General features: G+C 40.8%; 1 protein-coding gene across 2 annotated transcripts in view; it reads left to right on the top strand.

The window, feature by feature from the left end:
- PDE10A (phosphodiesterase 10A) overlaps nucleotides 1–23,987 on the top strand; it is a 291,576-nt gene that overhangs the window by 228,511 nt on the left and 39,078 nt on the right. For both annotated transcript variants that reach the window (XM_069725886.1, XM_069725885.1), the window contains exons 6-14: nucleotides 6,745–6,885; nucleotides 10,349–10,504; nucleotides 11,103–11,153; nucleotides 11,364–11,422; nucleotides 16,523–16,574; nucleotides 20,806–20,948; nucleotides 21,063–21,155; nucleotides 23,323–23,509; nucleotides 23,761–23,903. In XM_069725886.1, coding sequence (XP_069581987.1) covers nucleotides 6,745–6,885; nucleotides 10,349–10,504; nucleotides 11,103–11,153; nucleotides 11,364–11,422; nucleotides 16,523–16,574; nucleotides 20,806–20,948; nucleotides 21,063–21,155; nucleotides 23,323–23,509; nucleotides 23,761–23,903 — 1,025 coding nt within the window. The remainder of the gene's footprint in view (nucleotides 1–6,744; nucleotides 6,886–10,348; nucleotides 10,505–11,102; nucleotides 11,154–11,363; nucleotides 11,423–16,522; nucleotides 16,575–20,805; nucleotides 20,949–21,062; nucleotides 21,156–23,322; nucleotides 23,510–23,760; nucleotides 23,904–23,987) is intronic.

Below are 23,987 nucleotides of genomic sequence, written 5' to 3'. Positions count from 1 at the left end.
CTGAATCTGAGCACAGACGTGTTCGTGCTGATAAAGGCACAATGAGGAAGGTTTCTGCCAGGCAAGTTCATCGAATTAAGAGAGCAGCTATTAAAAAGCCATTACAAACCAGCAAACAGATATTTGAAGCTTCTGGTGTCTCTGGAGTCCCTCGAACTTCAAGGTGTAGGATTCTTCAAAGGCTTGCTTTGATTCTAAACCTACTATTTGGCCACCCCTAAACAGTGTTCACAATCCGTAACGGTTGCAGTGGGCCCAGACATACATGAAGACTAATTTTCAAACAGTTTTGTTTACTAATGAGTGTCAAGCAACCCCGGATCCAGATGGAGTAGTGGATGACCACCATGTCCCAACAAGGCTGCGACATCAGCAAGGAGGTGGAGGAGTCATGATTTGGGCCAGAATCATGGGGAAACAGCTGGTAGGGTCATTTAAGGTTCCTGAAGGTGTGAAAATGACCTCTGCAAAGTATATAGAGTTTCTGACTGACAACTTTCTTCCATGGTATAAAAAGGAGAAACGTGCCTTCAGGAGCAAAATCATCTTCATGCATGACAATACACATCTCATGCTGCAAAGAATACCTCTGAGTCATTGGCTGCCATGGGCATAAAAGTAGATAAACTCATGGTGTGGCTACCATCTTCTCCTGACCTCAGCCCTATAGAGAACCTTTGGAGTATCATCAAGAAAAAGATCAATGAGGGTGGGAGGCAGTTCACATCAAAACAGCAGCTCTGGGAGGTTATTCAGACTTCATGCAAAGACTCACAAGTTCAATGGATGCAAGAATTGCGAAGGTGATATGAAAGAAGTGGTCCTATGTTAACATGTAACTTGGCCTGTTAGGATGTTTTGGAGTTAAATAGCTTTTTTGTTCAGTGAATGTGACCTCCTAATGCTGCAAATTCCACAAATTAGCATTTTCAGTTCTTTAAAACATATCAAATGTTTAGAAATTCTACTGTGCCTAATAATTTGGAACAGTGCATTTTGAGTTTTTATTCATTTTCGAGATTATACCATTATCATTGGGAGGTCTCTTCAATAAAATTCAATGTATACTCTAACGGATGATGACTTTTATTAGACTGACTGTCATTTGCACCGATGATTTAGGAAAATCCGAGAAAAATATCATTTGCATAATAATTGGAACATGGTGTATATAAACACGTAATGTAGTGTGTATGTTAATATCCTCAGCCAACCACCACCTTCTATGGTGTCCAGCGGCGTTCTGCTCCTTCCCTCAGTGACATCACTGCTCTTCAGTGGTGGTGTCATGAAGAGGAGCAGAATGGCGCTGGATACTAGGGTATATTAACATACACACTACATTACAGGTCATATACACAGATTTAGTAAACAAATGTAATGATTGCTTCTTAAATCTGCTGCTTTATAATAGTAGGAATGCTACTCTTGCCTGAATATTTTCACATCAGCAAGCGGTCATAACATTGCATATGTCTTTGTCCATGAAAGGGGTTAAGTCTAAACCCTTCCGGGCATTTGCCAGCAGATATCTTCCTGTGCCATGCAAGCACATCTGACAAGTGCTCCTAGTGCCAGTAGAAACGCCTTGCTTCACAAAAAGTAAAAACCCTCTCATGGTTCCATTGGTCTAATACGGTAAGTCTCAAAATATTTGAGACACAAATCAATTTTGTTTAACCTTTTTCTTCCAAGTATGCATTACTTATAAGGTAGAAGATTCAAGTTCACTCAGTAGAATGGGGGAGGCGGTAATCCAACAGGATGTTATGCCCTGTACGGGTTTCATACTCAGGTGCGACAGGAGGAAGACAGGAGACACGTTCTCTTAACCCCTTAATGACCGCCAATACGTCTTTTAACTGACCTGAGATATAAGAGAATAGCCTCCCCATACAGATGACAATCCAGCATCTGTTGGTTGTACACTATAGCTGACAACTTGCTGTATCAGCCACGATCAGTATTTGCGCCTTCTAAATCTGTTTAACCCCTTAGATGCTGCTGTCAATAGTGACTACATCATTATAAATGGTTAACAGAGCGTGGGGGCTTCTTCTTTATCCCAATTGGTGCCCTCAGATCATGATTTTGTTGTCCTGATGTTTGCGATGGCAATTCATGACCAAATAGCGGCCTTAGAGTCTGCCGGCTATAGTAATCTGTTTAGAAGTTAGCAACATTTAGGTGGTAAAAATACACATTTTCATTTCTGTCATGCCATTTTGCATTAATTCCTGTAAAGCACCTGAAGGGTTAATAAACTACCTGACAGCAGTTTTCAATATGTTTAGGGGTGCTGTTTTTAAAATGGTATCACGTTTGGGGGTTTCCCAATATATGGGACCCCTAAAGTCACTTTAAACATGGATAAGTCCCTAAAAAAATAAATGTGGTAAATTTCTTTGAAAAAATGAAAAATTGCTGCTACATTTTTAAACCTCCTAAAATGCTAACAAAATAAAATAACATTTTACAAATGGTGCTGATGTAAAGCAGACATGTGGGAAATGTTATTTATTAATGGTTTGCTGTTGTATGACTATCTGGATTAAAGGGATAATCATTCAAATTTAGAAAATTGCTAATTTTTTAACATTTTTCTCAAATTTTTTTATATTTTTTATAAATAAACACAAAAAATTTTGAACTAAATTTACCATTATCATAAAGTATAATGTGTCACGAAAAAACAATCTCAAAATCACTGGGATTTGTTGAAGCGTTGCAGAGTTATTACCACATAAAGTGACACTGGTCAGATTTCAAAAATTTGGCTCGGTCACTAAGGGGTTAAAAGTCCTTGTGGGTTTATTTGCTTCATAAACCTGGCAGCAACAACAAAAAGATCACGGCCTTTAGAGCAGGCAAAACAACACAAATGTCCTTAGCCATATTCTGATCCCTCAGGCCTGTGGACACACTGGCTGGGCAATGTCCAGCACGCAGGCTCAGTCTGGAGCCCCACACACAGGAAGGCTTCGCCCTCTCTGCACACAGACCATGTGTCAAACAGCCTCCATTATGTAGGCTGTAACCACACTCACAGGTGAGGTATGTGGGGAGCCAGACCCGCCCATCTCATAGCCACCCGCAACCCAGACACAGGTGAACTAAACGACGTCTTGGTGCTACCTTGCACTAAAGCAAAATACTCTGGGTTGCATCGCAGGCAGCAGCCATCTCTGCGACACATACCTCCCATTGACTGCACGGCCATTAGCCTCTTATACCCCATAGCTCATTCCATATATTAATTCCCCCAACACCAGTAATGCTGATTTTAAAATTTTTCTGTGAAGCCACACAATATAGGTATTATGGGATACAGGTGCCGATCACGGACGTTTCATATTATTCTTTTTTCAAAAAAATTCAATTAGGCCTAAAATTGCATGAAGGCGCTTGCCTGTATAAATTGCTGAGTATCAATGTGTCACTTTCTGAAAACATAGGTATTGGGAGTTATCAGTTTATTATATAGTTATTGTGATTTTAATTTGCATACAACAAAAATGTGAAAATTATCCTGGCTACCAGAGGTGCAAAATGTCTAGAAGCCCCTAGCAGCGAAAGGATTAAAATTAGCATTGCATAAAAAACACTGTATATATTTGGTATCTTGGTACTGTCCTAGAGAGGAACATTAACTTGTCATTTCTAATGCACGGTGAATGACCTACAAATGCAATCCAAGAAACAGAACTGCTTTCCCCTTCTCACATTTCACTCGACAGTATTATTTTTCTGTTTTCCCTTTAAACTGGAAACCAAGTGGCTTTTCTTTATCTTTAGGGGATGGTAGTCATGAGAAGGTTTAAGTCACCCATTAGGTCACAGATGATATGCGCAGCCCTCCTTAGTGCAGCCCTCCATCGCCATCTAGTGGGCTGAAGTCTATTTCTGCAGCGTTCTCAGATACAATAACTTGCAATGTGTAAGCGTACCAGCCGTACATAACACTGGGTGTGTTGCTTTGTCATTGACACATGAAAGTCCTCTTTATGGTAGATTGATGATCCTCAAGGTTGTCCGCAACTATAGTAACGGCAGGAAAGAAGAGCAGTAGCATGGTACATATTTCATGTGTCAGCCATTGTCTAAGGGTATGTGCACACGTTGCGGATTTGTCTGTGTTTTTGATGCGTTTTTTGCGCGGATTTGATGCATTTTTGTATGTGTTTTTGAAAAGCTAAATAAAGAACTATTATTGAACAAAAAAAAAATTGATGTAATTTCTTGTCCAACCTCCTCTTTTACATTTGTCCAACCCACACTCCATTACAGACAGACAGGTAGATATCTAGATATGGGATAGATAGAAGGAATGAGATAGATAGATAGACAGTATCTTTAGATAGATACTGTAGATAGATGATCTATGAATAGATCTATCTCATTCCATCTATCTATCTAAAGATATATCTATCAATAGATATATCTATGGATAGATATACAGTGCCTAGCGAAAGTATTCGGCCCCCTGGAACTTTTCAACCTTTTCCCACATATCATGCTTCAAACATAAAGATACCAAATGTAATTTTTTGGTGAAGAATCAACAAGTGGCACACAATTGTGAAATTGAACAAAATTTATTGCTTATTTAAAATTTTTGGGCACTGCATCTATGGATAAATGTAGATAGATATATGGATAGTTATATCTATGTATCCATTAATATATTGATAGATAGATATATCCATATCTCTCTATAGATATATCCATCATATATCCCTAGATATATTTTTATAGATATATCTATAGATATATCCATAGATATATAATAGCAAGGCCGATGTTTATTAATGAACAATATGTTTAATTAAAAAAAAAAAGGGAAAAAAGTGGCATGGGCTCCTGCACAATTTTCTGCTCCAGATGGAGAAAGCCGACGGACGGGGGCCAATATTTGTAGCCTGGAAAGGGGGTAATACCCATGGCCCCTTCCCAGGCTATGAATGTCAGAGCATTTTTTTCCACAGCATGTGCACAGCGTTTTTGAATATCCCATTAACATTGTGTGCACAACGCACTGCGGATTTGAAGCAATTCCGCGCATCCAGAAACGCATCAAAAATCGCAACCTGTGCACATATCCTAAGTGTTAGAAATAAGTTATGCTTTTGTTGGGGATGGCACCTTAATGGAACCTGTAGCCGACTATGTTTTCCAAGGTTTTTGAATGGTATGCCAGTGCATCAACCATAAGCATGCCAAAATTGTCTGCCCTATAAAGAATATAGTGTACAAGGCCTTGGTGATTCCATCTGAATCCTGCCAAAACCTGTATTCAAAGACACGGACAGAGTTCAAATGAACGCTAATTGCGTTTTGCTTTTTTTTGAGTCTGCTACGTTTTTGTTCCTGTCAGAACAGGCACCTTCAGAAATTGAACTCTTTGTGTTTTTGGAGTCTTTGGCTCGGTCTGGTGAATCCCAAAATTTAGGGGGGATTCAGCTGAATCCCTGAACATACTGTTCAAAGCAGTGTAAACAGGGCCTATGAGTAATTTAGGCGACCCTTGCCACTTCCATAAAAACGCACTATGCTTGCTTCCTCGTGGACACTTCCAGCGTGTACAGTCCATGCACTGAGCGTACACATGGAACGCAGTGTGATCATAACCTTCCAGGTCTGAAGCGAGATGGCAAACTATAGCAGAAGTGTGATTTATTACAATGGATACCAGTGGGTCTGCCTTGTAGAGGTCTTCAGACATTCTAACCTTTTTAGAGCAGAAAAGTTCTACACTTTTTTGATTATTTTTTTCTGGCTTTCTGGCATCTTTCCGAACATGAAAAATCAACATATATTGTAAGCTTTAATTTTTAAACTTGCGTATGTGAAAAGTGAACCTGATAGAACATGAGTAGGAGTAAGTGAGGGGAAACTCCATTTGTCATTGTGATTGTTTTGTACATTCCTTGAAGCTGAACCCCTGGATAGTCCAGACTTGTATAAAGCATTGACGTCAAAGGAGCAGATGTATACAATTATAGTGCCAGTTCAAAAGCTAGCTTACAGAGCAGAAGGAACATACCAAGCGCTTTGGGCCTACCTCTGTTTAAGGATTTAAGAAGTTAATTATATACTTTATGACTATTATTGCTCAAAAAGCACATTATTATAGTATATCCACTGATAGTAAGCACATGTTCATCTTTCAAAATGTTTAATAGATTATTAATTTTGTTAGGTTCTCCCCACTATAGAAATAGATTTTATTCAAAGCAGAAACTGAGCACTTTTGTAGACTTTAGGGGGCAAAAACTTATTGCCTTTTCTTCCCTCCAAAATGCAGCCGACACTCCCCATTACCACACATATTGAATGCTCTGCTTGTATGAGCGTGCATGTGGCCTAGATAGGGATGGGAAGAAGAGATGCCTTTACACTGGGTGATTATTGTGAATGGGCGTTCTTAGGAAGTTTGTGTCCCAATCACTGACTAGTGTAAATAGGCTGTCAATCACCCGATGAGCGCGCAAAACACTCATTCATCAGGTGAAATCTTGAGCTTGCTTAAAAATGATCATTTTTTGCTACTGTACGTGTAGAAACAGTGATCAGCCTGGCTAAACGGGCAATTAAGTGGCCACCAATCGTCAAGCCTGGAACTGAGCGTAAACTCGGCTTAAGCTGCTGCCAGACAACGTCTCTTTCTTTAGAATATAGGTCAGACATCAGCAGCATGATGTACATGCCATCTCTCATTAATCAGCTCTTCATTTTTGCTTTCAGACCCTATGTTTGTTCACACCTACTGGAACGAAGGGAGGACAGACACAACTTACTCCTGCTGGACCAGTTGAATATGGCACCACAATAGCTGCCCATGTAGCCAAATCTCGAAATACTCTATTACTAGAAAACATTATTGGGGTAAATATAGAATGCAGGACTTGCATGTATGATCTCTTATTGTTCTTGTGTAATGGGCAGTGCACATAGTTATGTTCTCTTCATGTAATTTGGCAATTGAATTCCTGAAAAGTTCCTGATCTTTACTGTCATAACTTCACAAATGTACTGACTGGATTACATTTCTGGTTGCGGCACACACCAGTTAAGAGATGCACCTAATTCATTTAATGGTGTGTGCCTCCCAATGAGTTGGGCGTGTTGTACTTCAACAAGCCCGTTTCTGACTGGCGTGCATAAAGCAAGTCCTAAGGAATCTGCCCGTGTTTGTTCCTGATGACATCCAATTACAGCAGGAACAATAATAATCTTTATTTTAATGTAGTTCTAACATATTCCGCAGCGCTTTACAGTTTTGCATAAATTATCATCGCTGTCCCTGATGGGGCTCACAATCTAAATTCCCGATGAGTATGTCTTTGGAATGTGGGAGGAAACCCAGAGAACCCGGAGGAAACCCACACACATGGAGAGAACATACAAACTCCTTGCAGATGTTGGAGGATTTGAACCCAGGACTCCAGCGCTGCCTCGAATTTTATTTCATTGTCTGTCATCTGTCATGAAACTCTGTGTTTAGTTTAACTATATTTCATATGTTATAAAACCTCTGAACACAGATCATCAAACCCTGATGTGTAAACTTACTTATACCATATATACTTGAGTATAAGCCGAGACCCCTAATTTTGCCACAAAAAAACGTAATGACTCGAGTATAAGCCTAGGGTGGGAAATGCAGCAGCTACTGGTAGATGTCAAAAATAAAATGGATATCAATAAAAGTTAAATTAATTGAGACATCAGTAGGTTAAGTGTTTTTGAATATCCATATTGAATCATGAGCCCCATATAATGCTCCATAAAGTTCATGATGGGCCCATATAATGCTCCATAAAGTTCATGATGGCCCCATATAATGCTCCATAAAGTTCATGATGGGCCCATATAATGCTCCTTAAAGTTCATGATGGGCCCCTATAATGCTCCATAAAATTAATGATGGGCCCCTGTAATGCTCCATAAAGTTGATTATGGCCCATAAGATGCTCCATAGAAAAATATGCCACATGTAATGCTGCATAACGGTTGATTATGGCCCCATAAGATGCTCCATAGAAAATATGCCACATGTAATGTTGCATAAAAGTTGATTATGGCCCCATAAGGTGCTCCATAGAAAATAGTCCACATGTAATACTGCATAAAGGTTGATTAGGGCCCCATAAGATGCTCCATAGAAAAATATGCCACATGTAATGCTACATAAAAGTTGATTATGGCCCCATAAGATGCAGTTTATGCTGATATGATTAACCGTACTGTATATCTGCTGCAATAAAAAAAAAATGACGTACTCACCTCTCGTCGCTGCTCCTCAGCATCCCGTCTCTCTGCAGTGACTGTTCAGGCAGAGGGCAGCGCGCACACTAAATACGTCATCGCGCCCTTTGACCTGAACGTCACAGCCAGAGGACACGGAAGACAGAGCCCCGCAGTGGAACGGGGACAGGTAAATATCGCAATGCTCACCCTCCCCCGTCATACTCGCTCTCCCCCGTCATACTCACCTGCTCTCGGCGCGGTCCCTGCTTCTCACTGAAAAATGGTCTCCGGGCGCCGGCAGCTTCTTCCAGTGTTGAGCGGTCACTGGTACCGCTCATTAAAGTAATGAATATGCGCTCCACCCCTATGGGAGTGGAGTCGCGTCCATATTCATTACTTTAATGAGCAGTACCACGTGACCACTCAACACTGGAAGAAGCTGTCAGCGCCCGGAGACCATTTGTCAGTGAGAAGCAGGGACCGACCTGGGAGCGTGAGTATGATGTGACAGCTGCCTCTCCCCCACCGACCCCCTGGGACAATGACTTGAGTGTAAGCCAAGAGGGGCACTTTTAGCCTAAAAAAATGGGCTGAAAATCTCGGCTTATACTCGAGTATATACGGTATTTGAAATTTGACCTATGAATAAGGAAGTTTACTTCCGAAACGCGTCACTTGTTTGATGACCTGTATAAACATGGAGTTTCTTAAGAAGGACGGAGTAGTGGCTTTTCTCTTGTTGGATTATATTGACAAGCTCTGCTCAAACTGCCGAGTGCCGTGGATGAACCCATTATAAGAGTGGTGAGCTGTTTGTTTCCTTACATTGTCTCTCTATATAGTCCGCTTGTATAAATTTGCCATTTATGCACAGTAGAAAATTCACTTCAATGTGCTAAATTCAGGTATCCAGCATCTCAAGTTATCGTTCATAGCGTTGCGCATATATGCCTATAAATATGCTGGTCAAGGCTCCTGACATACATATGAATGAAATATATCCATAAGACTATACACCTGACAGGTTTGCAACCACAAGGTTAGTGTCACCACTCTGTTGCCAGGTATCCCAAGATTAGGGGCTCATTCCTTGTGCCTAATGCTAGGGGCACCCTAGCTCGCCTTGGTCTGCGGATTTCTTCTGATAGTGAAGATGCCGGCACCATTCACCTAGCCTTAGCTCCTGAATCCGCCCTCGGTCTGTACCCTCAGTCTGTACCCTTTCCCCACCCAGGGAAGAGGGGAGTAGTAGTGTACCGTAATACACCAACCAGACTAAGAAGGTAATACAAATCGGGATTACTAAAAATACCAATCATACAAATATACAGTACTTACACATATAACAGAGGAATGCATGGGGGAGTGGAGGATGGGGTTAAACCAAAGTAGGAGAAGAAAGGGAACTGGCACACAGCCAAAACCTAGCAATAGTCACAGATAAACCCTACAAAAGCCTTCTCATTTAACAACAACCAACAACAACCTCCAGCTATGCAGAAAAAGCCAACTATGATAATGAGTGCTAGCCAGGGCCCCCGATTTATATAGGAGATGGGAGTGGCCAATGGTGCACAGCTGAGAGCCTAAACACCGGAAAGTTTCCAGGAGCTCTCTACTGAGCAGATTAATGCCTGCACTGCTAAAAGAAATTTACAGAGTTCAATAAGAAGATAAAGTGCTTCTAATCAGTGCAGGAGAAGGAGAAATCGGACGCTGCGGTCTTCTGGCTCCTCTCTGTCGCGGTAAACTCGTGTCAGTTGCCTCTATAAGTTAAGTGTTTCTACATCACAATGGAGCATATTTCTCCAGCCATATGTGTCAGAGTTCTGGCATGCTGCGCAAGCAAACTGTCTAAAACACATAATAAATTTGGTGCAAGTCATGAAAGACCGTTTTTCCTACTTGTCTGATGAGGTGTAGCCTCTCCTGAAAGCTGATTTGTTGGAAACAAAACACTATCTTGCAACACTGTGCCAAAAAAATGCTCCAGAATTGTGGCTCACAATTCTGACACAAAGAAAGCCATCTAATAGGTGGTGTAAACTTTACATCTTTACATTAAGGTAACATGTATCAAACCAACTTCTTATTTTAGGATGAAAGGTTTCCAAAAGGTACTGGACTGGACTCAGGGACTTGTATACAGTCTGTTCTTTGCTTACCAATAGTTACAGCAATTGGCGATATGATTGGAATTCTGGAACTTCATAGGCATTGGGGAAGGGAAGGTTTCCGCTTGTGTCACCAGCAGGTAAGCTTTGTGTAATATTGGATGCCATAACGGTAATGCAGCTGGAATTTACAGAATTCAATATATTGACTTGCTATAGTCTTGTAGTAGGATTTACATCTAGATTGAATGTACAGCTGCATGCCTTGATAACTTGGCAGAATAGGTTCAACATGACTAAATGCTACGTGTATGCACTGTGATGTTAACAATGGAAAGATATCGCTCTTAGAGGGGTTCCTTTTTATGACCATCCATAGCTTGTCAAGCCTCCCAGAATTAGCCATAGATTAGTTATAAATTGATAGCCAAAGCTAGCACAATATACAGCGTATACTTTGGTTATAGTGCACCTGCCTGCCATTATTTTGGCTGATTGTGTCCATGCTCATCAGCTGTAATGCCTGACACAGCACTGTATCCTGAGTAGGTGACATTTGACTCATCCCAAGTGTCACAATATAATAACTATTGCTGCTGTAGTGTGGTCACGTTCAGTCTAGTACAGTGTAAAATCGTAACCTATTAGTTCATTGATTTCTATTTTATGTCAAATAAGTTTCTCTTTTACTAATGGGATTTTTTTATACATATTTTTTTTTATTACCGTATATATAAGGTGGCAACAGCAAATCTTGCTTGGGCTTCAGTAGCAATACATCAAGTACAAGTAAGTACCCATGCTTCTTTCCAAGAATCTTGAATTTCCAGTATTTTTGTGATGGCACACTATTTTTATAGAGCGATTGGTGGAGATGGCTGGTGGCTAAATAAATATTAAACCTACAGTTATCGATCTTGCCAGCAAGACACATCGATGATTTAATTACGGTAATCTGGAACCATTTTAATAATTTGTTTTCCTTTTGCTATATGTTAGGTTTGCAGGGGATTAGCAAAGCAAACTGAGCTGAATGACTTTCTACTAGATGTGTCCAAGTAAGTACATCACTAATGCTTCGTCATTGGTTACTACAATACTGTAATAGTGGCTGAGTATTGCATGAAGCATGAATGGAGCCTTTGTTTTGGACCTAAAAAAAACAGAGGAAATATAAGGCAAATTGGCCATAATGTCTGTTATGATCTTGTGGTTTAGGAACAACATGAGACAAGCTCTGAAGGAGGTGGTATCTGTACTGACCGCAGACCCTGAACCTAGCAGCGCAACTAGAAATAGCCGTGGGGGGTACCTGACGCTCCCTAGACCCTTCGGCACAGCCTAAGATCTAACTTCCCCTAAAGATGGAAACAGGAAACCTATCTTGCCTCAGAGAAAATCCCCAAAGGAAAGATAGCCCCCCACAAATATTGACGGTGAGAGGAGGGGAAAATAACATACGCAGAGATGAAATCAGATTTTAGCATAGGAGGCCAGTCTAGCTTGATAGATAGGACAGGAAAGGATACTGTGCGGTCAGTATAAAAACAACAAAACAATCCACACAGAGTTTACAAAATCTCCACACCTAACTAAAGGTGTGGAGGGTAAATCTGCTTCCCAGAGCTTCCAGCTAACAGAAAAAATCCATAATGACAAGCTGGACAAAAATAGAATGCACAGAACAATAAGTCCACAACATGTGGACTGAAAAGAGCAAAGCCAGAACTTATCTTGGCAGAACTGGTCAGGAAACCAGGAGAATCCAAGCAGAGATGTGAATCCAGCCAGAAAACATTGACAAGTGGCATAGGCTGAAGACTAGAGCCAGGTTAAATAGCAGAGCCAGGAGAGACGATTAGTGAAAGCAGCTGCTAAAGCTAAACCCAAGGAGCAGCAGTTCCACTCAAAACCACCAGAGGGAGCCCAAGGGCAGAATTCACAAAAGTGCCATTTACAACCACCGGAGGGAGCCCAAGAACGGAATTCACAACAAATGTCACACAAAAACCCAAAATTGGGCTGGACGAGATTGTTGGCACCTTTCCAAAATTGTGGGTAAACAACTTTGTTTCAAGCAAGGACTTTAGAACCAAAATTGTTAACAATCTTAAGGTTACAAGTCCATCTCCAGAGATCTTGATGTTCCTTTGTCCATGATGCACAACAAAATCAAGAAATTTACAACCCATAGCACTATATTTAATCTCTGTGGATGTTAACAGCAGAGAAAAAGTGATGAAAGGTTCCAACACTGTATAGTCTGAATGGTGGCTAAGCAGGCCCAATCAAGTTTCAAAGAAATTCAAGCTGTTCTACAGCCTGAAGTTGCATCAGTTTCAGCGCAAACGATCGACATTTGAATCAGATGAAACGCTATTGCAGGAGACCCAGGAGGACCCCACTGCTGACACAGACATAAAAAGCTAGACTGCAGTTCGCCAAAATGTACGTAAGACCAAATCCTCTTTGGAAAACGTCTAGTAGACAGATGAGACCAAGATAGAGCTTTTTGGTAAGTAAAGCACATCATTCTACTGTTTACTGAAGACGGAATGAGGCCTACAAAGAAAAGAACACAATAACTACTGTCAAATATGGTGGAGGTTCAAAGATGTAGCATTTGTTTTGCTGTTTTTGGCACTGGGTGCCTTGACTGTGTGCAAGACATCATGAAATCCGAAGATTACCAAACTATTTTGGGTCCCAATGTTAGTGCCCAGTGTCAGAAAGCTTGGTTTGCATCTTAGGTCATAGGGGACCATGACCCCAAATATACTTCAAGAAGCAGATATCTTAAAATTGCTGTTGGGAGAAGGCACCCTTCAAAAATTAGAGTTCTGGAGCAGTTTGCAAAAGAAGAGTGGTACAAAATTCCTGTTGAGAAGTGTAAGATGCTTGTTGCTGGTTATAGGAAGCGAATGACTTTAGTTATTCCAAATGGTGTGCAACCAAATATTGAGAGTGCCAACAATTTTGTCAGACCATTTTTTTGTGGTTTTGTGTGAAATTATGTCCAATTTGTCTTTTTTCCATTTTTTTTCTTCTGTTTTTCCAATACACACAAAAGGGATAGGCATGTATCTAACAAAACATCTCTATCATACAGTGTGTCACATGTATGTTTATGTAGTGCAATAATTCTTTTTTCAGATCCTCAGAGAGTTCTTTGCCATGAGGTGCAATGTGTAAAATTGTGAGAACACCAAATTTCAATGCCTGCTTCCAATTAACACCTGAGACTTTGTAACAATAATGAGTCACATTAAACCAGAGAGGGAAAATGGCTAATTGGGCAAAATTTGGTCTATTTCACTTAAGGGTGTCCTAATATTTGTTGCCAGTGGTTTAGACATTAATGGCTGTGTGTTGAGTTATTTAGAGGATACACCAATTTTAAAACTGTTAGGGCTCATTCCCACTTGCGATGAAGTTGGACGAATGCAATCTGATCAAAAATCGTATTGCTTTCAGATTACTGTTATTCTATCATTGTGTGTTACAACTCGGATTGGATCATGATCGGACTGGAAAAAAATTGCAGCATGCTGCGATTGTAATCGGAAATCGTATCACATTCCCCAATAGAAGTAAATGGGAGTGAGAAAAAAATCTAACGGCATTCATGCGAGTGCTGTCCAATTTTTACACACCGATCTCCTTGGAAAAGCCTGCAATTCATCTGTCTCGTACAGTAAAATCACAGCGTGACACGTTAGAATAGAATAAATAGAATAGATATATACACATAGAATAGATGGATATATAGATATATAGATGTCAGTGATGCACACATATGTGTGTATACATATTATATAGATAGAAGAAAAGCCAGCAATTCAGCAGCCACGTACAGTAAAATCATAGCAGGAGCTGACAGGCTACAATAGATGGATTACATACAGTATATACACATAGAATAGATCAATATATAGCTGTCAGTGACATATATAACTATTACATTGTGTGTGCAGCTTACTGTACATGTATTTAATTATTAAAAGATTTTTCTAAAAAACATTGCATGGGCTCAGGTGTAATTTTCTTAATCAGCATGACAGGCAACCATACAGTCATCCAGCAGAGACACTGAGCAGCATCTGCTACCGCTGCCCATTGTCTCCCTGTGAACTCCTATTACCTGTCTGACAGAATCCTGAGCGTGAGAAAGTTATCATGCTTGCTGTGCTGTCAGAAAGGTCCTGGGAGTTCACTGCCAATGAGCTCACTTCACCTATCTAACGTCAGTGCGGGCAATGCGCCCACCTAGATCTGCCAGTCGGAACCCAGCAACAGCAGGGAATTTTCCTATTGTTCGAGACTTTTATCACTGTGACGGAACCCATCACAGTGATCAAAAGCCCAATAATTAGTAAATCATCCCTGTGTCTTCCCCTTAGTCAGATTAAATTTTATTTTAGAATTTTTCTTTCTTTCAATCTTTGATGTTACTGTTAGTTAGGTTTGGGATTAAGGTTGGGCTTAGGGTTTATTTTAGGGTTAGGTTTGCGCTTATGGTTAACGTTAGGATTTGGCTGAGAGTTGGGGTTAGGGTTCGGTTTAGGGTGAAAGGGAACCTATCAGCTGTTTTGGCCGCTATAAGATACGGCCACTTTCTTTCAGGGTTTATCTACAGCATTCTATAATGCTGTAGATAAGCTCCTGGTCCGACCTGCAAGTGAAGAAAAATAAGTTTTATTATACTCACCCGGGGAGCAGGTGTCGCAAGTCCGTGTCTGGCGCCTCACATCTTCTTGTGACGCCGCCCTCCTGCTTCTTCATCGCTCCCTGGCATCGCGTTCCTGCCCAGGCGTACTTATCTTCCCTGTTGAGAGCAGAGCCAAGTACTGCAGTGCGCAGGCAATGGGAAAGGTCAGAGAGGCCCATAGCCTGCGCACTGCAGTACTTTCCTCTGCCCTCAGGGCAGATAAATATGCCTGCACAAGAGCCCGATGCCAGAGAGAAATGAAGAAGCAGGAAGGCGGCATCACAAGAAGATGGGAGGCGCCGGACCTGCAAGACCCATTGGACCGGACTACACAGGACCGCCATCCCTTCCCCAGGTGAGTATAATAAAACTTATTTTTCTTCACTTGCAGGTCGGATCGAGGGCTAATCTACAGCATTATAGAATGCTACAGCAAAGCCCTGAAAGGCAGTGGCCGCATCTTATAGCGGCCAAACCTGGTGACACATTCCCTTTAAGGTTGTGCTCACGGTTGTGGTTGGGCTGGGGGTTGAGGTTGGGTTGTGGGTTGGTGTTGGAGTTGAGGGTTGGGCTTTATGGTTGGCGTTGGGCAACAAACAGGCAATCCATGCATGTGTTGTGGCTGAGGAGCAACTGCTAGACATGAAACCGCGGCTTCTAGAACATATTATTCGGATACACCGAAGACACTCGGTAATTACACAAGCATGCTCGGATAACACCTTAACCGAGCCTCTTCACTCATTACTAATTACTATACTACAGTGAGTAACTGTCCTTTTATCCCTAATATGATTAGTTATTCTTTTGTATGTGTGACTATAGTGTTGTAGAGTGGTATGATAGGCATGATGCACTGCAATAGAGGAGTATTGCAGTGCAGTGTATATTAGAGGCAGGAGAGCTAATAGAAGTCAGCAAATGGTATAAATAACAAGTAAAAGAACTTTTAAAAGTGTTTCAAATTAAAAATAAAACTTGGTTTTTTTCTGTTTTTCAATTGCTTTATTATGTAAAAATAAAATAATGAAAATATACCCATAACGTTTTTGTTAATGCTCAAAATATATTCTCAACATGTTAATTAACCGCAATAATGAAAGTAATTTTAAAGTGAAATAGATTTGCATGTTCATCTCCCATCTGAATAAGTACTGAAAGTCCTGCTTGACTGAAATCTACTCTGTCTGAAATCACACAGCGTAGTGGCCATCAGTCAAGCAGCATGAGGCAGTACTGGGCGGGGAATAGAGCTGGAGTGACAGAGGCTTCAGATCTATCATAACTTTTTGAATATCACTTCAGTCGTAGATTTTTCATTAATGGAGGGACAGATTGGCCATGTAATGGTATTGCTAGAGTTGTGAAATCATGCTAACAGATTCCCTTTTGTTATGTCTACTTGAGTTATGTCTACTTTACTCTGAAAATAGATTTTCTTCTTTTACAGAACATATTTTGATAACATAGTTGCAATAGATTCTTTACTTGAACATATAATGGTAAGTGAAAATGCTATTTATGTACTACTCTTTAGATCATTCTTTTAAATTGTTCTTAATACCAAGTTATTAATTTGTCAGATGATGTCTCCCTTAACGCCAGTGCTGGTGACAGTCCATACTTAGAATATGCTGTAATTAGCGGCTAACTAACTTGGCCCATTTGTCAAACGAATAATTTGGGAAAGTTATGAAATGTCCTATACGTCTGTTCTGTTCCTGTTCTAAGGATCTGGGCTTTTAGCTGAGATGAATCTGTGCTGCACTTTATGTACAAGGTCAGTAGTAACCAGTGCTGTGGAGTCGGGATCCAAAGTCACGGAAATTGAGGAGTCTAAAAGAAAAGGGAGAAGTTCCAGCTCCTTAAAATATAAACACTTTATTGATCCATATCTACTATATAATTGTCTAAGGGTCACTTCCGTCTTTCTGTCTGTCTGTCTGTCCTGTCTTTCTGTCACGGATATTCATTGGTCGCGGCCTCTGTCTGTCATGGAATCCAAGTCGCTGATTGTCATGGCAAAACGCCCACAACCATTGCCACGACCAATCAGCGACGGGCGCAGTCCGGCGGCAACACGGCCGCTCCTTCCTCCCCGCAGTCAGTGCCCGCTCTGTACTCCCCTCCAGTCATCCACTCAGCCCTCACACAGGGTTAATGCCAGCGTTACCGGACCACGGTGTAACGCACTCCGGTTACGCAGCTATTAACCCTGTGTGACCAACTTTTTACTATTGATGATGCGTATGCAGCATCAATAGTAAAAAGATCTACTGTTACAAATAATAATAATAAAAAAATAAAAAAAACGTTACTCTCACCCTCCGACGTGTCGTCCTGTGCTCGGCAGTGTAAGCGGCAGGTTCTGGTGCTAAGGATGCTATGCGAGAAGGACCTGCCATGACGTCACGGTCATGTGACCGCAACGTCATCACAGGTCCTGCGCTCATACCAAACCTGGGATCGGAAGCTGCCGCGTGCACCGCACACAGGCGACAGAACTACAAGGGCCCTTCAGAAGGTGAGTATGTTTATTTTTTATTTTTTAACCTGTTACATACATGGCTGGGCAATATACTACGTAGCTGGGCAATATACTACGTGATTGGACAATATACTACGTGTCTGCTGTATACTACGTGGCTCTGTGCTGTATACTATGTGGCTCTGTGCTGTATACTACGTGGCTGGGCAATATACTACATGGCTGGGCAATATACTACGTGGCTGGGCAATATACTACGTGGCTGAGCAATATACTACGTGGCGGGCAATATACTACGTGGCTGGGCAATATACTATGTGACTGGGCAATATACTACGTGGCTGGGCAATATACTACGTAACTGGGCAATATACTACGTGACTGGGCAATATACTACGTGGCTGGGCAATATACTACGTGACTGGGCAATATACTAAGTGACTGGGCAATATACTACGTGGCTGGGCAATATACTACGTGACTGGGCAATATACTACGTGACTGGGCAATATACTACGTGACTGGGCAATATACTACGTGGCTGGGCAATATACTACGTGGCTGGGCAATATACTATGTCACTGGGCAATATACTACGTGGCTGGGCAATATACTACGTGGCTGGGCAATATACTACGTGGCGGGCAATATACTACGTGACTGGGCAATATACTATGTGATTGGGCAATATACTATGTGACTGGGCAATAAACTATGTGACTGGGCAATATACTATGTAACTGGGCAATATACTACGTGACTGGGCAATATACTACGTGGCTGGGCAATATACTACGTGACTGGGCAATATACTATGTGACTGGGCAATATACTACGTGGCTGGGCAATATACTACGTGACTGGGCAATATACTATGTGACTGGGCAATATACTACGTGGCTGGGCAATATACTACGTGACTGGGCAATATACTACGTGACTGGGCAATATACTACGTGACTGGGCAATATACTACGTGGCTGGGCAATATACTATGTCACTGGGCAATATACTACGTGGCTGGGCAATATACTACGTGGCTGGGCAATATACTACGTGGCGGGCAATATACTACGTGACTGGGCAATATACTATGTGACTGGGCAATATACTATGTGACTGGGCAATATACTATGTGACTGGGCAATATACTATGTGACTGGGCAATATACTACGTGGCTCTGTGCTGTATACTACGTGGCTGGGCAATATACTACGTGGCTGGGCAATATACTACGTGGCTGGGCAATATACTACGTCACTGGGCAATATACTACGTAGCTGGGCAATATACTACGTGGCTGGGCAATATACTACGTGACTGGGCAATATACTACGTGGACATGCATATTCTAGAATACCCGATGCATTAAAATCGGGCCACCATCTAGTAAATCTCCATAGTTGGCATGAAATCCTTGTATAAAATGGATGCAAGAATGTCAGAAAGAGATAAGAGCGAAGCGTTTCGATTTAAGGAGATCTTTATCACAGCTTGACTGAGTGTCCAACTCTGAAATCTTTTCTAATATTCGACAGCCTATCACAACAGCTTGTTTGATCGCATGATTTTAATAAAGGTCCTAATCAATGTTAGAATTTGTGCATAGCTTTTTGTATAGGCTGTACATAATATTATACAATTCTATGCAATTTTACATCCTTTATTAAAATCTTTAACAATAATGGTACATTATCTCATTTCTCTTATTAAAGGGAACCTGTCACCTGAATTTGGCGGGCTCTGTTTACGGTCCGATGGGCGGTGTTTTCTCTTCTTTCATGCACCCCTTCCTTTCCCGCTAGCCGCAATATTGTCTTGAATTTGATTAGGTTTCCTCCGTAGTATACGCGTGCGCAATGCAATCTTGCCTTGCACATGCGCAGTATGCTTTGCCCAACGGAGGAAACCTAATCAAATTCAAGACAATATTGCGGCCAGCGGAAAAGGAAGGGGTGCATGAAAGAACAGAAAACAGCGCCCATCGGACCGTAAAAAGAGCCCACCAAATTCAGGTGACAGGTTCCCTTTAAGGCCACTAGGATATCTAGTCTCCAAATTATATATCCAGAATGCCTCTCGCGTAAGGAGGCGTCTTTTGACATCTCCCCCACAATGAGGCTTTTTTACTTGTTCTGTGCCCTGCATCTTCATGGCTGAGGTGTCACCTGCATAGTGAGTAGCAAAATGTTTCGCTACCATGGAAATGTTGCGATAACTTTTATTGAAATTAGCTGTATCCTTTAGGTGTTCAGAGATCTGGGTTTTCAGTTTCCTCGTAGTGCACCTTATGTAGGTTAATTTGCAGGCTGTGCAGTCTATCTTATAGACTACATTAGTTGTGTGACAATTAATGAATTGTCTTATGTGGTATATTTGTGAGTTATTTGAATTATTGAACGTTTTACTTGTCAGAGCATATTTAAATGTGTTACATAAGGATGTTCCACACTTGTAGAAACCTTTGCTTTCTAGCCACATTCTGGATGTAGATCTAGAAAGAAATAAGCCTGGAGAGATTATATTTCCAATTGTCAGTGCTCTTCTGGCAACTTCGGTGCTCTTCGTGGGGGAGATGTCAAAAGACGCCTCCTTACGCGAGAGGCATTCTGGATATATAATTTGGAGACTAGATATTCTAGTGGCCTTGATAAGAGAACAGAGATAATGTACCATTATTCTTAAGGATTTTAATAAAGGATGTAAAATTGTATAGTATTGTATTATATTATGTACAGCCTATACAAAAAGCTATGCACAGATTCTAACATTGATTAGGACCTTAATTAAAATCATGTTGATCAAACAAGCTGATGTGATAGGCTGTGAAATATTAGAAAAGACTTTAGAGTTGGACACTCAGTCAAGCTGTGATAAAGATCTGCTTAAATCGAAATGCGTCGCTCATATCTCTTTTTCTGACATTCTTGCATCCATTTTATACAAGGATTTCATGCCAACTATGGAGTCTTATATGGATCAATAAAGTGTTTCTATTTACTTTCCTGATCGCTGCATGTCCAGTAAAGACTGAGTTCCGCGCACCTGTGGCTGCCGGTGAGCTGGCTGAGGCTTTTGCCTCTCACTTTATTTTATTCAAAATTGAGGAGTTGGTGGTTTGGTTTTCCGACTCTACCTCCTTGGTTTCAAGTAGAGGCCAAGTTTGAGAGGGTCTTCTTGACCAGATTACATATTTCAAGTTTCTATAATACTCACAAGACACAACCATGTCTCTTCCTTGCAGATATATGCAAAGAACCTGGTGAATGCAGATCGCTGTGCACTCTTTCAGGTAGACCACAAAAACAAAGAGTTGTATTCTGATCTTTTTGACATTGGTGAAGAGGATGAAGGGAAGCCAGTTTTCAAAAAGACCAAAGAAATTAGGTGAAGGAACAAATATTGGCTTAAATTTGGATGTACATTGGTTTGTTGAGTTTTAGCCTTTGTTTATTTTAATCAGTTTTGCTTGTTTTTTTCTCTCTTCTTTGCTACTTATAGATTTTCCATTGAAAAAGGTATAGCTGGTCAGGTTGCCAGGACTGGTGAAGTTCTGAACATTCCTGATGCCTATGCAGATCCACGCTTTAATAGGTAATATAGATGTATCCTATTGATGTGATTGTAAAAATAACTTCTATTCATAAATCAATCAATCGTACGGTGCATTAGTTAACCCTTTCTTGACCATGTGACTTAAATATGTCTCGCCTGGTCACCATGGGGCTGGTTGTGTTACATAGCTAGCCGTTGCCTATAATTGCCAAAATCTGTGCTAGCTCGGATTGCTGCAGTTTAACCCCTAAGAAGCCACTATCAATAGTTATTGTAGACTTTAAATGGTTAGATTGTGGGAGTGCACGTCCTTTCCGCAAATGTGGGTTCATAAGAAAATCACAAGATTTTTAAATATAAGGCTATACTGAAGTATTGCAGTGTATTGTACCTGTAATCAAGAAATTGCATGTTCAAGACACTTAAAGAGAATAAAAAAGTTAAAAAAAAAAGTGTATATAAAAATATATAGAGATAGGCTTATATTTCCCCACTTTCCTACTTTTTAAATGAAAACAATTTAAAATAAATAGTAATGTTTCTTGTGTTGCTAGATCCAGTAAAACAGTGTTCCCCAAGTCAGGTCCTCAAGAGCCACCAACAGGTCATGCTTTCAGGATTTCCTTAGTATTTCACAGGTGATAATTCCATCACCTGTGCAATACTAAGGAAATCCTGAAAACATGACCTTTTGGTGGCTCTTGAGGACCGGAGTTGGGGAACACTGCAGTAAAATATAGCACTATTTATTCAGCAAAGTGGATGTCGTGAAAAAATTAATATTAAATTAATTTAGAGGCCCATATACCATAGCCCAAAGTACCAATAATGGCCTCAAACCTCTGTTATGCTGACAGCGGAAAAAAAAGTTGTGCGTGCGCAAATATGGCGACACAAACAATGTTTTCATTTCTGTACTAGGATTGATGATATCATTACACCGTGATCATGAAAGGGTAATCTCCGTTTAACATGAATACTCTGCAGACCATATATGTGTGTTCTGTTCAAATCCTCACCAGTGACATTCTTGTTGATTGTAGCCATTGATCTTTCCATTTGGCCCAAACCGCCATGACCACTTCTTCCATCCATAACTCATCCCTGCACAATTTCACACACAGATATCTTTGGCTTACTTCTATATCAGCCCCCTCCTTACATTCCAGAAAGTCTACACAATTAATTTACTGCATGATCCATGACCTAAACAGAAATAATGTTCCCTCCGTGTCCTGCAAAATGTTATCCAGGCAACTAGACACAGTCACAGAAAGGCATGCCCCCCAACTATTAAAAGCCCAAAGAGGGATATGTATTGTGGCTCTACCAGTTATTTTTCCCTTACTGAAGCCCCTTAGCGTTCCTATCCACTATTATACCCCTTCCATGGCCCTCATAGAATATGATGCCCCAAAAAACACCCCAACACAGTTTGATGACTCCACACAGAATGGTGTCTCCACATTTCTCCATCTACCAGATATTGTGTGATGGTTACCACAGCCAGCAACATGGTGTGATGGTCACCACTGCCTCCCACATGGTTTAATGGTCACCACTGCCCCCCACATGGTCTAATGGTCCACACCATCTGCCTCTTATACCTAGTGTTACAAGAAAAATAAAAAAAAAAATCCTTATGCTCACATAATTCAGCCTCACCTCCACCATATCCTCATCGATCTCGTCTCACAGTAAGCCGGCGCGAGCGGTGAAATGCGCAGACATCCGATGTGTGATGCTACCTCAAGCAGGCTGGAAGTATCTTGCGTACTACTGAATTCCAAAGACATATTGATAGGGAATTTAGACTGTGAGCCTCATCGGGGACATCGACGATAATGTGTGCAAAACTGTAAAGTGATGTGGACTATGTCAGCCCTATATAAAAATAAAGATTATTATTATTTTTATTAAGTGATGGAAGAGGGAATTACTTTGTTTTTTGCCACAGCTGTTAACATTACTGGCATCTTGAGGATGCTGACACTATTAACAGTGTCACAATCAAAGCGGCCAACAACTGGATCAGCCTATCTGGCATTCGTTTGCCTGATGGCCAGCCCAGCCTTGGATGAATAGCTTAGAAGAATAGATATTATTGATTTATTTTTTTCGTAAATATGTATTTGGCTATTAAAAAGATCTAGAAACTTCTTGTATGGTGAATGCTTAGTATTCTGACATTTTTGTATTTCTGCAGAGAAGTAGACCTATATACAGGTTATACAACGAGGAATATCCTGTGTATGCCTATTGTAAGCAGAGGGAGCGTTATTGGTGTTGTGCAGATGGTGAACAAACTAAGTGGAAGTGCCTTCTCTAAAACAGATGAGAACAACTTCAAAATGTTTGCTGTTTTTTGCGCTTTAGCCTTACACTGTGCAAATGTGAGTTGGTGTACATATTCTTGTCTAATTGTAGAAAATGTCATGTATTTTACCCTTGTGATTTTATAACTGAAATGGTAAGACTATTCTTAGAAACTCTGGTTACTGTAACTCTATGCTAAAATTACTGTATCTCTGAGTATAGTCTCCGAACTGAAGACCGAGGGCCACTGATGTAGCTGTGTTCTGCATGTCCATGGATTGTCAGCTGTCTTTTTATATTGTGTTTTTTGTTTTCTTTCGTATTTTAGATGTACCATCGAATACGCCACTCTGAGTGCATTTACCGGGTGACTTTAGAGAAATTGTCTTATCACAGTATTTGTACTTCAGAAGAATGGCAGAACCTCAAGAACTGTATCATTCCAGCACCTATTTGTAAAGAAATAGAATTGTGAGTAAAGGCTGCAAAAATGTAAACAGAAGAAAATAACATGCAAAAGGGGACAGAGGTTTTACTTTCATTTTGCTTTAGTGG

This window comes from Ranitomeya imitator, chromosome 5, assembly GCF_032444005.1.
Source record: "Ranitomeya imitator isolate aRanImi1 chromosome 5, aRanImi1.pri, whole genome shotgun sequence".
Lineage (NCBI taxonomy): Eukaryota > Metazoa > Chordata > Amphibia > Anura > Dendrobatidae > Ranitomeya > Ranitomeya imitator.
Note: the sequence above shows the minus strand (reverse complement) of the source record. Positions and strands in the feature narration are given on the sequence as shown.